The sequence below is a fragment of the Neophocaena asiaeorientalis genome, unplaced genomic scaffold, assembly GCF_003031525.2.
Source record: "Neophocaena asiaeorientalis asiaeorientalis breed wild unplaced genomic scaffold, Neophocaena_asiaeorientalis_V1.1 scaffold114, whole genome shotgun sequence".
Lineage (NCBI taxonomy): Eukaryota > Metazoa > Chordata > Mammalia > Artiodactyla > Phocoenidae > Neophocaena > Neophocaena asiaeorientalis.
Window position 1 is genome coordinate 1,717,240 of NW_020173116.1, and position 15,005 is coordinate 1,732,244.

Consider the following 15,005-nt stretch of genomic DNA (forward strand, 5'->3'; position numbering starts at 1 on the left):
TTCTTTTTTTTTTTTTCATTTTTATTTCTGTCTGCTGTTCTGATTGGGTGATTTCCATTATTCTATCTTCCAGGTCACTTATTCATTCTTCTTTTTTATTTAGTGTGCTATTTATTGCTTCTAGATTGGTTTTTATTTCACCAATTGAGTTGTCTAATTTTGATTGGTTTGTCTTTACAGTTTCCAGTTCCTTGTTACAGTGATCTGCATTTCTATCAATCATCTTTCTTAATTCCTTTAGCATTTTTATTATCTCCTTTTTGAACTTGTGGTCTAACAGTCTGGTGAGGTCTGTTTCATTATTTGTTCTTTCAGGAGATTTCTCTTGTTCTTCTAATTGGGAGTAGTTCCTCTGCCTTTTCATTTTACTTAAACTTTCTCTGTCTCTATGAATTCGGGAGAAGCAGTTATCTACTGTGGTGTATGAAGGGATATTTTTAAGTGGGAGTGACCCTGTGTAGACTGTGTGAGTCCAGTATTTTTGGTGCAGTGGCTGGGTTTGGTATGAATGACAGCCACATCTTTCCTCATAGTGTGCTGGCCATTATCCCTTGATAGTAGGTGTGATTGATGTTGTGGTCTCCAGAGCCTGTGCTGGATGTCAGATGAGACCTCCTCTTTGCTCCATGGCTGTCACAGCCCTGTTGGGGTAGGGTCTGCTCCCCAGTTGTTGGAGTAGAAGCCCTGAGGGTTGGGTTTGATCAGGATCCATTGCCCTTGAGTGTGTGAAATAAAATTCATATTTTATGGCAAGACAAGAAAAATTTAAACATAAAAATTCTTCTCTGCACTTTGGCCTGCTCTCTTCCCCCACAATGCTTGTGTTTCTGCATTATGCATCAACAAAACCTTCCCCATCAGCAGGAATACCTGCTCAGCCTTAAAGAGCAACATTCTCCCAGCATCAATAAGACAACTCCTTAAAAGATAACATTCCTTCTTGATCTTGTACAGGGTCACATGACCCACCACAATGATGCTTAGAACTGGATCATTTAAACTGCCAATAAAATGTCATTTGATGTGTAGCCTTCTTTCTCAAAAAAATTTATATAACTGTGCCTTGACTTCTAACAGGTGGAACAGTTCTCAGAGCTTTCTGGGGTGCTCTTTCCTGACTGTAATCCTCAAATTTGGCTTGAATAAAATTTTCCATTTCTTTCTTAGATCGACTGATTAATTTTTCACTGACAAGTGCATGCCCTGCCCCACAGGAGGTGATTGCTAAAGCAAGTGAGGTCCATGTGGTCACAGTAACCCTATGGACTGCCTGTGCAGGTGGCCATGGTTCCATCCAGAAGCAGCCCATGGTCACATCTCTTTCTCCGTGTGTTTGTCCCAGACCTACTGCTAGGCTGTGCTGTGGAGTGGGCTGGGGCTGGGGCCGGGGTGCTGTGGCTGCAGGAATCTAGGTGGTCGTGCTGCCACCTGAAACCTGGGCTGCCTCTGTGGCCAACCTCTCCTAGGACCTGTCAGCTGCAGATCCAGCTCCAAGCTGCAGTGTAGAGTGGGCAGGGCCGGAGCGCTCCTACCAGACACAAAAGAACAACTGTGTGCTCCTGCCCAGGGCCCGTCCCCCAGAGACTCAGCGCCGAGCTACTGTGAGTTTCTGTGGCACCACTTAGTATGCATGCTGACAATGGGCTCCAAGGTTCGGTCCGATCCACACCCCAGGCCCTCCAGCCTGTCTCCCTGCAAGTAGATTGAGTCCTCTCCCAGGGCCTGTTGGTCCAAGATTTGGCACTTTGCCTCTGTGAGTATTTGTGGCCCCATCTGGTGTGCACCTTGAACTGGGAAGTGAGGTGTGGCAGCAGCCGCCAGCCCTGGTCTCTCTCTGCCCTGATTATTAGCAAGCCAGCATGCCCACCCTCCTCGGGAGTAGAATTTAGGCTTTTCCAGCCCCTATATCTGTCCCAGCAGACCTCCCGGCAAGTAAGGGGCTTCTCCAGGGCAAGGGTGTGCCCTTGTGGACCTTCTCTCCTTTACGGATCCCTCCCAGGGGCACCAGTTCCGTCTCGACACCTTTTCCCCCTTCCTACCCAGTTGTGTGGAGAAGTTTGTTGAAGCTTTGGTTGTATAGGAGTTCTTCTGCCAGTTTCCCGTTGGTTTTCTGTGAGACTTGTTCCACATGTAGATGTATTTTTGATGTGTTTGTGGGGGGAGGTAAGCTCCATGTCCTCCTACTCCGCCATCTTGATCCCCCTCCAACAATTTTGTTTTTAAAAGCCCAAAAGTGGTAACGACCACCATGTCCATCAAGTGGTGAATGAATAAATTGTGGTGTTTCTACACTATAGGATACTACTCAGCCTTAAAAATAAATGAATTATGTGTACATGAAACAACATAGAGGAATCTCAGCATAATTATGCTGAAAGATGGTGGGCAAAAAAAATACATACTATTTTATTACATTTATATAAAGGGCTGGAAAATGCAAACTAATGTATGGTGATAGAAAATAGATCAGTGTTTGCCTAGGGAGGAGTATTGGAAAGGAACCTGAAAAGGCTCATGGTTGAGTTCTGTTCATTATCTTGACTGTTTCATATATATATATATATATATACATATATCAGCACATCAAATTGTACACTTTAAATACATACAGCTTAATGTATGTCTATTATATCTCAAGAGAGCTGTTAAAATAATTTAAACTGTTAAAAAATACTCACATTTCCCTGATTGTCTTATAATAATTTTGTTTGCAGCATCCTTGTTAAAATTTAGATCAAAATAAGATCCATGCACTAGCTGGTTGATGTTTCTCTTAAGTCTCTAGGTCTGTAAGTTCCCCATCAACTCTTTTATTTTTTCTTAGGAAAAAATTTTAATGAGCAAAATTTGGTTATTTTTCTATATAGTTCCACAGTCTAATTTTGTTGACTGTATCCCCACTGTGGTAGCTAACCTATATTTCTCTGGTTCTTGTATTTCCTATATGTTGGTGGTTAGGTTTAGAGTCTTAAGTTTGATTTTCTGGGGGCATGAGTACTTCCGTAGCAGGTGTAGTGTTCTTTCATTAAATTGGCATATAGAAGCTGGTTGTCTTTTTTTCCCCAGTTTTATTGAGATATAATTGACATAAAGCACTGTATAAGTTTAACATGTACAACATAGTGATGTGACTTACATGCATCATGAAATGTTTATCATGATAAGTTTAGTGAACAACCATCATTTTGTATAGATACAAAATAAAAGTAATAGAAAAAATTTTCCTTGTAATGAGAACTCTTAGGATTACTCTTTTAACAACTTTCATATGTAATATACAGCAATGTTAATTATATTTATCATCTTGTACCTTACATCCCTAGTACTTATTTATCTTATAATTGGAAGTTTGTCTTACTGAAGGTTACAATCTATTTACAGTTATTACAAAATATTAGCTGTATTCTCTGCTTTGCAAAATACATTCTTGTAGCCTATCTTACACCCAATAGTTTATACCTCCCACTCCCCGGCCCCTATAATATTGCTCCTACCCCCCACTGGTAACCACTAGTTTGTTCTCTATATCTGAGTCTGCTTCTTTTTTATTATATTCACTAGCTTGTTGTATTTTTTGGATTCCACATATAAGTGATATCATGCAATATTTGTCTTTCTCTGTCTTAACTTAGCATAGAGATAGACTTTCTTAACAGTGTTGTAAAATTCACCTCTTATATTTTCATCTAGTACTTTTTTTCCTTGATCTTTTTTTATTGAAGTATAGTTGATTTACAATATTTTATTAGTTTCAGGTGTACAGCATAGCGAGTCAATATTTTTATAGATTATACTCCATTTAAAGTTATTATAAAATATTGGCTATGTTCCTTGTGCTGAACAATATATCCTTGTAGCTTATTTATTTTATACATAGTAGTTTGTATTTCTTCATCCCTTACCCCTATCTTGCCCCTCCTCCCTTCCCTCTCACCACTGGTAACCACTCTATATCTGTGAGTCTACTTCTTTTGTTATATTCACTAGTGTGTTTTATTTTTTTATTTATTTATTTTTTTTGTGTGTGTGTTACGCGGGCCTCTCACTGCCGTGGCCTCTCCCGTTGCGGAGCACAGGCTCCCGACGCGCAGGCCCAGCGGCCATGGCTCACGGGCCCAGCCGCTCAGTGGCATGTGGGATCTTCCCAGACCGGGGCACGAACCCACTTCCTCTGCATCGGCAGGCGGACTCCCAACCACTGCGCCACCAGGGAAGCCCGTGTGTTTTATTTTTTAATTCTACATATAAGTGGTAACATATGTCTCACTTATTTCACTTAACATAATACCCTCCAGGTTCATCCATGTTGCTGCAAATGGCAAAATTCTGTTCTTTTTAATGGCTGAATAATAGTCCACTGTATATATATAAGACATCTTCTTTATCCATTCATCTATTGATGGGCCCTTAGGTTGCTTCCATATCTTGGCAATTGTAAATAATGCTGCAGTGAACATGGAGTGCATATATCTTTTTGAATTAGTGTATTTGTTTTCTTCAGATAAATACCCAGGAGTGTAATTGCTGGGTCATATGGTAGTTCTTTTTTTAAAATTTTTTGAGGAAACTCCATACTGTTTTCCATAGTGGCTGTACCAATTTACATTCCCACTAACAATGTGCAAAAGTTCCCTTTTCTCCACATCCTCGCCCACATTTGTTATTTGTGTTATTTTTGATGATAGCCATTCTGACAGGTGTGAGGTGATATCTCATTGTGGTTTTGATTTGCACTTTCCTGATGATTAGAGATGCATTTCCTCTTTGGAAGTATGCCTATTCAGATTCTCTGCCCATTTTAAAAGTCAGGTTGTTTGGTTTTGTGATGATCTTCAATTAGTTATGGCTATGGGAAGTGATTAGTGACCTTTGGGTAGAGTGGGAGTTCTGTATGATCCCACGGTAACTATTGTAGTGAATGGTGGGGGTTTGTATTGGACAATTAGTGAGTATGTGATTTCATGCCTCTGTGTACTTTCTGTCATAATGTCACCCTTAGAAGTATTCATTGGTATTTAAAGGGCAGAATTAATGGAAACCAAGTAGAAAAGTCTTAGTCAAGCAACAGGCCATGGACAATGATGATAGCTGCTAATAATGATTGTGGCTTAGATAGGAAATTAGTCCAGGAAGGTGATCAATTTCCAACAGAGATAGAGTCCAAAGGTAGTGAAGAACAAGTTCACATTAATATTTAAAAGATTAACATGTCTTTTTATTTCCCAAAGCCAGTGCTAAAAGCCTACCAAGATCATAAGAAATCAGAATACATATATCAGCAGAACCGATACCAGTTAATCACTTCTGGAGTCCTAAAGCCTCCAGGAAGCACTGAAGAAAGATGTTCTACCAAATCTCTTGTTCGGCTCAAGCGTGAAGATTCTGTGAAAAAGAAAAAACAGGTAAGTATTTAAGTACTTAATTGATCTTTTTAATGTTAGTTTCATATAGCGTTGCTAACATGCTTTTAATTCATAAGGATAGTGGCAAAATCTTTTCCCCTTATGTTATGTAATGGATTGGGGGAATACAGTATTTCCCAGTTCTTCCTATTTAAGGAAAATTTGGACAGTAGAGTAAAATCATAAAGGAAAACTTTTAGCATTCATATAGTGTCTTCTGATCTTCTCTAGAAGACATGTTAAAAGAAGACATAATAGGGGCTTCCCTGGTGGCGCAGTGGTTGAGAGTCCGCCTGCCGATGCGGGGGACGCGGGTTCGTGCCCCGGTCCGGGAGGATCCCACATGCCGCGGAGCGGCTGGGCCCGTGAGCCATGGCCGCTGAGCCTGCGCGTCCGGAGCCTGTGCTCCGCAACGGGAGAGGCCACAGCAGTGAGAAGCCCACGTACCGCAGAAAGAAAAAAAAAAAAAGAAGACATAATAGTATTTTGAATGTTATTATAACTTTTATGAAATTTTCATCATTATCCCCCCAAATCTTTGAAGACCTTGGTGAAGGGCAATAAAATGGAAACTGAACCAACTAGAGAGACAACTTTTGTAATTGGTGAGAGTTGTAGAGTGGGGAAGTTGCCTTGCAATGAATAAGTGAATAGTAGTTCTGGGGCAAAATCACTAGAGCCTGGCTTTATGTAAACACCTGTAGATAATTAAACAAAAGAACAGAAGTGGAAGAAAATGTGGAGGACACACCCACAATAAAAATACCAATAGAGCCAAGAATTCTCTGAGCTTTTTATTGAGAGGATCTTTCAGTGCGCGTTGTCTGTCTTTCAGGCTTTGGGCTGCAGTGCTAGAAATTGAGAGTTGAGGACAAGCTCTGTCCTCGAGGATTTCAGAATCTGGAGGTGGGACATGAACAAGTAAACACTTAAGCACAGTGAGGTGTGATAAGAGCTCTCACTGATCATTTAAAGTACAAAATAATGGAGAACTGAGCAGAAGGGATGCTTACACCTGGTGGCCAGGGGGATCGTCTGTGGAAGAACAGCTACCCTAGGGAACTGCACTAAGCTCGGAGGAATAAGTGGAAAGTTAACAAGGCAAATAAGGTGGGAGAGCTATGGCCTTGGGAGCCATGGGTTTGGGTGAGATTATCCTGAAAGAATATCATATGATAAATTGTATGAAATTGTATAGCTTCAGTTAATTTGGTTTCTGTGAAGTAGAAAGAGAGAACGAGATATTTTAAGTGGGGCCAAGAAAGATCTGATTGTACATTAATTAGCTCATTTGGTATAAAGTGGGTTTCAAGAGCTTGAATTTTAAAAAGAGATTATGCAAACTATTATATTATATATAGGAAGGATTAATAAAACAAGGTCCTACTGTATAGCACAGGGAACTATATTCAATATCCTGTGATAAACCATAATGGAAAAGGATATGAAAAAGAATATATATGTGTAAAACTGAATCACTTTGCTGTACAGCAGAAGTTATCACAACATTGTAAATCAACTATACTTCAATAAAATTTTTTAAAAATAAAAGCGAGAGAGATTGTGTGCACATCTGGGATGAAGGAAGTAGCTGAAAAGGAATAAGTTATAGGTTATGTTTGGCTGTAACTGTAACTAAATGAAGGATTCAGTAAAGAGTTAGAGGTTGAATGGAAATGTGGAAGAAAGGGGATATTCTATTTAAAAGGAGAAGGGTATTTATTCTGAGAAGAGGTTCATTTTTCTGGGTATTGATTTCTCAGAATGAGTTCAGAATGGAAATGTATCTAGTAAGATTTACTGGGAGATGAAGGAAGGAAGGAAGGAAGGAAGGAAGGATGGAAGGAAGGAAGGAAGGAAGGAAGGAAGGGAGGGAGAGAGGGAGGGAGGGAAGGAGGGAGGGAGGAAGGAAAGAAGGACGGAAAGTTGAAGGCTTTGCTTCCGGTAATTAAGAAAGATTGACTTATCGATTGGACTGGGAATCCACCATAGAGGAATATGATAGATGTTCTACAATTTATGAATAAATGCTTCCTCTATTTCCCTCCCCCAACTACTGCAAAATCCAAACATATGTGACTGTTTAAATTGAATCACATCTTCCCACTGAGTTACATAATTAGAAATGAAATGAAAATGTTTAGGCCTATTGTTGAAGAAACCTTTCACTTAGAATGCAGTACAACTTTTTAAGAGATATAATAAATAAAACAAATGCATTTCCTGTTAAAATATTAATACTCTTGTCTCATAAAAGAGTTAACTACAGCTCTTGTTGAAACATTGGGACAAAGCAATATATATTTTCTCTGGTTCTGGTATCTGGTTTGGCCTCTTCTTTTATATAAGAAAACAGTACCTTTGTTGCTATCCCTGGCCGATAAATGAAAGGAGCATATTTTATCTTTGATTTTAAAGATGTATGTCCTTTAGCTCTGAAATTCCCAGGATTCTATTCTGAAACCCCTATTCAATGAGGTATTTAATCAGAGATAGAGAATAATGATCCCTATGAATACAAATCTTATGGGGACATTGTTCCACAGAGCTTATGGTAATAACTCTTTTATAGAAATGGCAACCTCTATTAACTCTGCTAATAGGCAATAAAGATATCATTTATATATGTACCTCAATTATTCACCAAAGCAGGTCTGCAATGCAGATTCTTTTTTCTTAAAGCCAGTCCTGTCAGAGAGACAAAGGGATGACTGTTGGAGTTGATGTCACATTTCCTCAAACACGGTTATCAACCTCCTCGGCAGGAGGAGAAGACGTGTTTGATGCTCTCCCAAGTTTGTTGGGGAGGAGCAAAGGAGTGTGAGTGGCACTGAGAGCAGACAGTGGGACCCAGGGATTGGAGCAAACCTCAAGTGTGTGAACATGGTGGGGACTTAGCTTTGGGGCTCCACACGTGGTCTGGAACCAGCAGCATCTGCATCTCCTGGAAGCAAGTGAGAAATGCAGAATCTCAGGCTCCACCTTGGATTGGCTGGCAGACTCTGCATTTCAACAGGTTACCCAGGTAATTCATATGCACACTGAAATGTGAGAGGCACTGTCTCCAGAACAAACAATTAATTGTGAGTTAATAACATATATGCTTATGCTAAGGACCCACAGGGCAGGAAGCATAAGCATATACGTTACTAACTCACAATTGCCTGTTCTGGAGACAGTGCCTTTCACATTTCAGTGTGCATGTGAGGACACATGTACCCCAGTGTTCATTGCAGCACTATTTACAATAGCCAGGACATGGAAACAACCTAAATGTCTGATAGATGAATGGATAAAGAAGATGTGGTACATATATACAATGGAATATTACTCAGCCACAAAAAGGAATGAAATTAGGTCATTTGTAGAGATGTGGATGGACCTAGAGTCTATCATATAGAGTGAAGTAAGCCAGAAAGAGAAAAACAAATATTGTATATTAAAGCATATATGTGGAATCTAGAAAAATGGTACAGATAAACCTATTTGTAGGGCAGGCATACAGATGTAGATGTAGAGAACAGACATGTGGACATGGGGAGGAAGGGGAGGGTGGGATGAATTGGGAGATGAGATTTGACATAAATACACTACCATGTGTAAAATAGATAGCTAGTGGAACCTGCTGTATAGCACAAGGAGCTCAACTCGGTGCTCCGTGATGACCTCGATGGGCGGGGTGGGGGGAGGTGGGAGGGAGGTCCAAGAGGGAGGGAATATAGGTATACATATAGTTGATTCACGTCACTGTACAGCAGAAACTAACACAGCATGTAAAGCAATTTTACTCCAATAAAAAAATAAATAAAATAAGAGGAGGAAGTTCGAAAAAAAGTAACACATATGCTTCTCCAAGGCTATTACATAATACTGATCCCCAATACTCAATGTAACAACCCGTCACATTCATTAAAAATAGTTTATTATGAGTTATGACGACAGCTGTCCAAGATGTCACTCACCGAAAAGCATCAAGGTTGTCAGAACGAAGTGGGGCTGGTGGGGGCAGGCAGGGTGTTGAGGGAAAGGCCACAGTCAGGGGAGATACAGAGCAACTGAGCAAGGGGAGTGGTGGGCTCTCATAAACACCAGGGAGCTGGTAACATTTTGATGTAATAAACATTTAAGTGAAGGGAGAAGAGAAGGCAATGGGAAGTGTTGCTGGGGGTGCTTGTGAGAAGGAGACGAACATCTGGGCGAGTACTGAGAGGGAATCTATCACTGCCGATCAATAGTTTGAAAGTTTTCAGTTCAAAAATGCTTTCCTTTAAGCCCTAGACATCTTAGGCAGTGTGGTAATTAGTCCTGGAGGTTAATATTTTGTCACATATATAGTTTTCTCCCCCCCCCAAAAAACAACTAATTTTTTGAAAAACTGGCTTTGTTTAGATCCAATGGCCCTCTGCTGAGGCGTTCTCCCCCTCTCCTGCTAAACTGTCACGTACCAGCACTGGAAGAAGAGGCCTCTACGAGATTAGTTCCTCAACTTACCCTAAGTACTATTTCCATGACCGGGAAGAAGTCATTAAAGCCAACATTCAAGATCCCTTGCAAATCATCAAAATAGTACGTGAAAATGAGCACATTGGATTTCTTTATATGATCTCTGCAGTGCCAAGATCTTCCACTGAGTACGATAGATATAATCTGAAGTGAGTTCTCTTTTATGAAGCAATTTATTTAGCAGCAAAAGTTACAAATAAGATTGCAAATGTTATCCATAATCAATTGCGTGTTAATGATTTATCTGATAAAATATAAGTTGGGTTATCATCCAATGACAAATGAATCTTAATCACAACAATTTTGTTTTTCCCATTTTTCTTTACTTATAGACATTTTATAGACACTGCTGTGTTTCTGTGTTTATATTATATTGATATAATTCCATTTATTTTTAATCGGTATTACAAACATATTTTTGATATTTTTTGATTACTGAGAAAAGAGGATGGCAATGTATAAAAAATAGATGATGCTTGATTTTTTTCACATGTCATTTCAGCTTTCCTTAATAGAGTAGAAATAAGGGTTTTTTGTAAGTAAAATGAGCTTGATAATTTAGGGTATTTATATAGATTAATAATACACACACTCACATATACTCTCTATTGTTGCTAAACACAATTTGTTGTTGAAATAATTTGAAGAGTCACCCAAATGCGTCTGTGAATTGCTTTAAAATTCAGCACAACAGGTAACAGGACTTAAAGATGATGCTGACCTTCCTCTGTGGTTGTTTAGTTGGGTTGAATGCTATAGTTGTTGAGATGGTCTTTCCTTGAAGGTGGTTGTAGTTGAGCATTGCCACCAAATTCTTTGAGCTGCCTTCCCCAGTCTCTGCTGCATAGGAAGATAAAAGTTCTTTCTAGGAATTCTCTTCTCCCTTACTCAGCACTGTAGTTTTGATTGAGTCAGCTAACACTGAAAACAACTCTCCTGCTGGGGAGAAGAAAAACATTTTAATCAAATTTTTAAATGATAGATTTATGGTAAACCTGAAAGAGCTTAACAGGAGTGAGAAACAATTTGTAGAAGGAAGAGAGATGCTTATGAAAATCATACAGCAGAATGTATTGAGCACACAGTCTATAGCATGACCATTTCTAGGTGCTAGAGCTGTGTTAGTGAACCATCCAGATCAAAATTGCTGCCCTCATGGAGCTTACATTTCAGCAGAGGGAGACAATAATTAATATGATACAGGAGTAAATTATATAGAATGCTAGAATCTGCAAGTGTTATACAATAAAACAGTGTAGAGCAAAGGGGATTGGGAGAACTTGGAAAGAGGTTGTTAATAAATTGGGGTGGTCAGCGTGGGCCTCATTGAGAAGCTGGCATTTGGATAAAGACTTGAAGGAGAAGGAGTGAATTATGTGCTATGGGAAGAGGGGAGAAGAGCTTTCCAGACAGCAGCAAAGTGAATACAAATATCCCAAGGCAGGAGCACACCTGGCATGTTGAAGAACCAAACAGCAGGCTGGTGTGACTACAGTAGAATGAATGAGATGACAGACCGTTGATGGCCCTGCCAGCTATTGTAAAAACATTAACTTTTACTCTGAGAAAAATGGAGAACCAAGGAAGAATTTCAAGTAGAGAAGTGCCGTGATCTGTATTACATTTTGAAAAGGACCTCTCTCATTGCTGTGTAGAGGATGGACTTTTGAGGAGCAAGTATTGAAACAGGAAGACCGATTAGAAGGCTGTAATTATTCATGTAAGAGATAGACCAGGTGGTAGTGGGGAGAAGTGGGTCAAATTCTGGAAATAATTTGAAGGTTAAGCCAACAGGATTTTCTTTTTAAACTCAACTTTATTGAGATATAATTGACATAATACTATGACCCATTTTAAGTGTGGTTTGATAAGCTTTGCCAAATGTATACATTCACGTAACAGCTACCTCAATCAAGAACATTTCTGTCACCTGAAAAATTTCTCATACATACCCTCCACCATGACCACCCCTCCCTGACACCTCAAGCAACCACTAATGTAATTTCTATCACAACATATTAGTTATGCTTTTTTAAAAAGAATTTCACACAGAGGGAATCACAGCTGGTTTTTTTGTGTGCAATTTCTCTAGCATAATATTTTTGAGATCCATGTTGTTGCACGAATAAATTTCCTTTCCTTGCCGAGTAGTATTCCATTTTATGAATATACCATAATTTGTTTAGTCATTCAACTGTTGAGGACTGGGGTTTTTTCTTTTTTGTTTTGTTTTGTTTTTATTGGAGTATAGTTGCTTTACAATGTTGTGCTAGCTCCTGCTGCACAGTGAAGTGAACCAGCCATATGTATACACATATCCCCTCCCTTTGGGATTTCCCTCCCATCCAGGTCACCACAGAGCACTGAGTAGACTTCCCCGTGCTATACAGCAGTTCCTCACTAGTTATCTATTTCATACCCAGCGGCATATATATGTTAATCCCAATCTCCCAATTCATCCCAGTCCCCCATTCCTGCCCCTGTTGTCCACACATTTGTTCTCTACATCTATGTCTCTATTTCTGCTTTGCAAATAGGTTCATCAGTACCGTTTTTCTAGATTCCACATATATGTGTTAATATATTATACTTGTTTTTCTCTTTCTGGCTTACTTCACTCTGTATGTCTGTCTCTAGGTCCATCCATTCCTCTACAAATGACACAATTTGTACAAATATACCACATCTTTATCCGTTAACCTGTTGATGGACATTTAGCTTGCCTCCATGTCCTGGCTATTGTAAATAGTGCTGTAATGAACATTGGGGCCATGTGTCTTTTTGCATAATGGTTTCTCTGGGTATATGCCCAGTAGTGGGATCGCTGGGTCATATGGTAGTTCTATTTTTACTTTTTGAAGGAACCTCCATACTGTTCTCCATAGTGGCTGTATCCATTTACATTCCCACCAACAGTGCAAGAGGGTCCCTCTTCTTCACACCCTCTCCAGCATTTATTGTTTGTAGATTTTTTGATGATGGCCATTCTGACTGGTGTGAGATGATACCTCATTGTAGTTTTGATTTACATTGCTCTAATGATGTTGAGCATACTTTCATGTGTTTGTTGGAAATCTGTATATCTTCTTTGTAGAAATGTCTATTTAGATCTTCTGCCCATTTGTGGATTGGGTTATTTGTTTTTTGATATTGAGCTGCATGTGTTGCTTGTATGTTTTGGAGATTAATCCTTTGTCAGTTGCTTCATTTGCAAATATTTTCTCCCATTCTGAGGGTTGTCTTGTCGTCTTCTTTATGCTTTCCTTTGCTGTGCAAAAGCTTTTAAGTTTCCTTAGGTCCCATTTGTTTATTTTTGTTTTTATTTCCATTTCTCCAGGAGGTGGGTCAAAAAGGATCTTGCTGTGATTTATGTCATACAGTGTTCTGCCTGTGTTTTCCTCTAAGAGCTTGATGGTGTCTGGCCTTACATTTAGGTCTTTAATCCATTTTGAGTTTATTTTTGTGTATGGTGTTAAGAAGTGTTCTAATTTCATTCTTTTACATGTAGTTGTCCAGTTTTTCCAGCACCACTTATTTAAGAGGCTTTTTCTCCACTGTATATTCTTGCCTCCTTTATCAAAGATAATGTGACCATATGTGCGTGGGTTTATCTCTGGGCTTTCTATCCTGTTGCATTGATCTATATTTCTCTTTTTGTGCCAGTACCATACTGTCTTGATTACTGTAGCTCTGTAGTATAGTCTGAAGTCAGGGAGCCTGATTCCTCCAACTCCATTTTTCTATCTCAAGATTACATTTGCTATTCGAGGTCCTTTGTGTTTCCACACAAATTGTAGAATTTCTTATTCTAGTTCTGTGAAAAATACCAGTGGTAGTTTGATAGGGATTGCATTAAATTTGTATATTGCTTTGGGTAGTAGAGTCATTTTCACAGTATTGATTCTTCCAATCCAAGAACATGGTATATCTCTCCAACTATTTGTATCATCTTTAATTTATTTTATCAGTGTCTTATAATTTTCTGCATACAGATCTTTTGTCTCGTTACGTAGGTTTATTCCTAGATATTTTATTCTTTTTGTTGCATGGTAAATGGGAGTGTTTTCTTAATTTCACTTTCAGATTTTTCAGCATTAGTGCACAGGAATGCTAGAGATTTCTGTGCATTAATTTGGTATCCTGCTGCTTTATCAAATTCATTAATTAGCTCTAGTAGTTTTCTGGTAGCATCTTTAGAATTCTCTACATATAGTATCATGTCATCTGCTAACAGTGACAGCTTTACTTCTTTTCCAACTTGGATCCCTGTTATTTCTTCTTCTTCTCTGATTGCTGTGGCTAAAACTTCCAAAACTATGTTGAATAATAGTGGTGAGAGTGGGCAACCTTGTCTTGTTCCTGATCTTAGAGGAAGTGGTTTCAGTTTTTCACCATTGAGGACGATGTTGGCTGTGGGTTTGTCATATATGGCCTTTATTATGTTGAGGAAAGTTCCCTCTATGCCTACTTTCTGGACGGTTTTTATCATAAATTGGTGTTGAATTTTGTTGAAAGCTTTCTCTGAATCTATTGAGATGATCATGCGGTTTTTCCCTTTCAATTTGTTAATATGGTGTATCACATTGATTGATTTGCATATATTGAAGAATCCTTGCATTCCTGGGATAAAACCCAGTTGATCATAGTGTATGATCCTTTAAATGTGCTGTTGGATTTTGTTTGCTAGTATTTTGTTGAGGATTTTTGCATCTATGTTCATCAGTGATATTGGCCTGTAGTTTTCTTTCTTTGTGACATATTTTAACCATTTTCTTAATTGTTTTGGGTTTATTATTGTAGGACTTTTCCTTCTCTTGTGTTTCCTGCCTAGAGAAGTTCCTTTAGCATTTGTTGTAAAGCTGGTTCGGTGGTACAAAATTCTCTTAGCTTTTGCTTGTCTGTAAAGCTTTTAATTTCTCTGTCAAATGGGAATGAGACCCTTGCTGGGTAGAGTAATCTTGGTTGTAGTATTTTCTCCTTCATCACGTTAAATATGACCTGCCAATCCCTTCTGGCTTGCAGAGTTTCTTCTGAAAGATCAGCTGTTAACCTTATGGGGTTCCGTTATATGTTATTTGTTGTTTTTCCCTTGCTGCTTTT

The 15,005-nt window shown here is 39.0% G+C and overlaps 1 protein-coding gene across 1 annotated transcript in view; it reads left to right on the forward strand.

Moving 5' to 3' along the window:
• Nucleotides 1-15,005, forward strand: part of DNAH6 (dynein axonemal heavy chain 6) — a 283,212-nt gene that overhangs the window by 13,797 nt on the left and 254,410 nt on the right. The window contains exons 3-4 of the mRNA XM_024743950.1: nucleotides 5,229-5,402; nucleotides 9,792-10,054. Of these exons, the coding sequence (XP_024599718.1) occupies nucleotides 5,229-5,402; nucleotides 9,792-10,054 (437 nt within the window). The remainder of the gene's footprint in view (nucleotides 1-5,228; nucleotides 5,403-9,791; nucleotides 10,055-15,005) is intronic.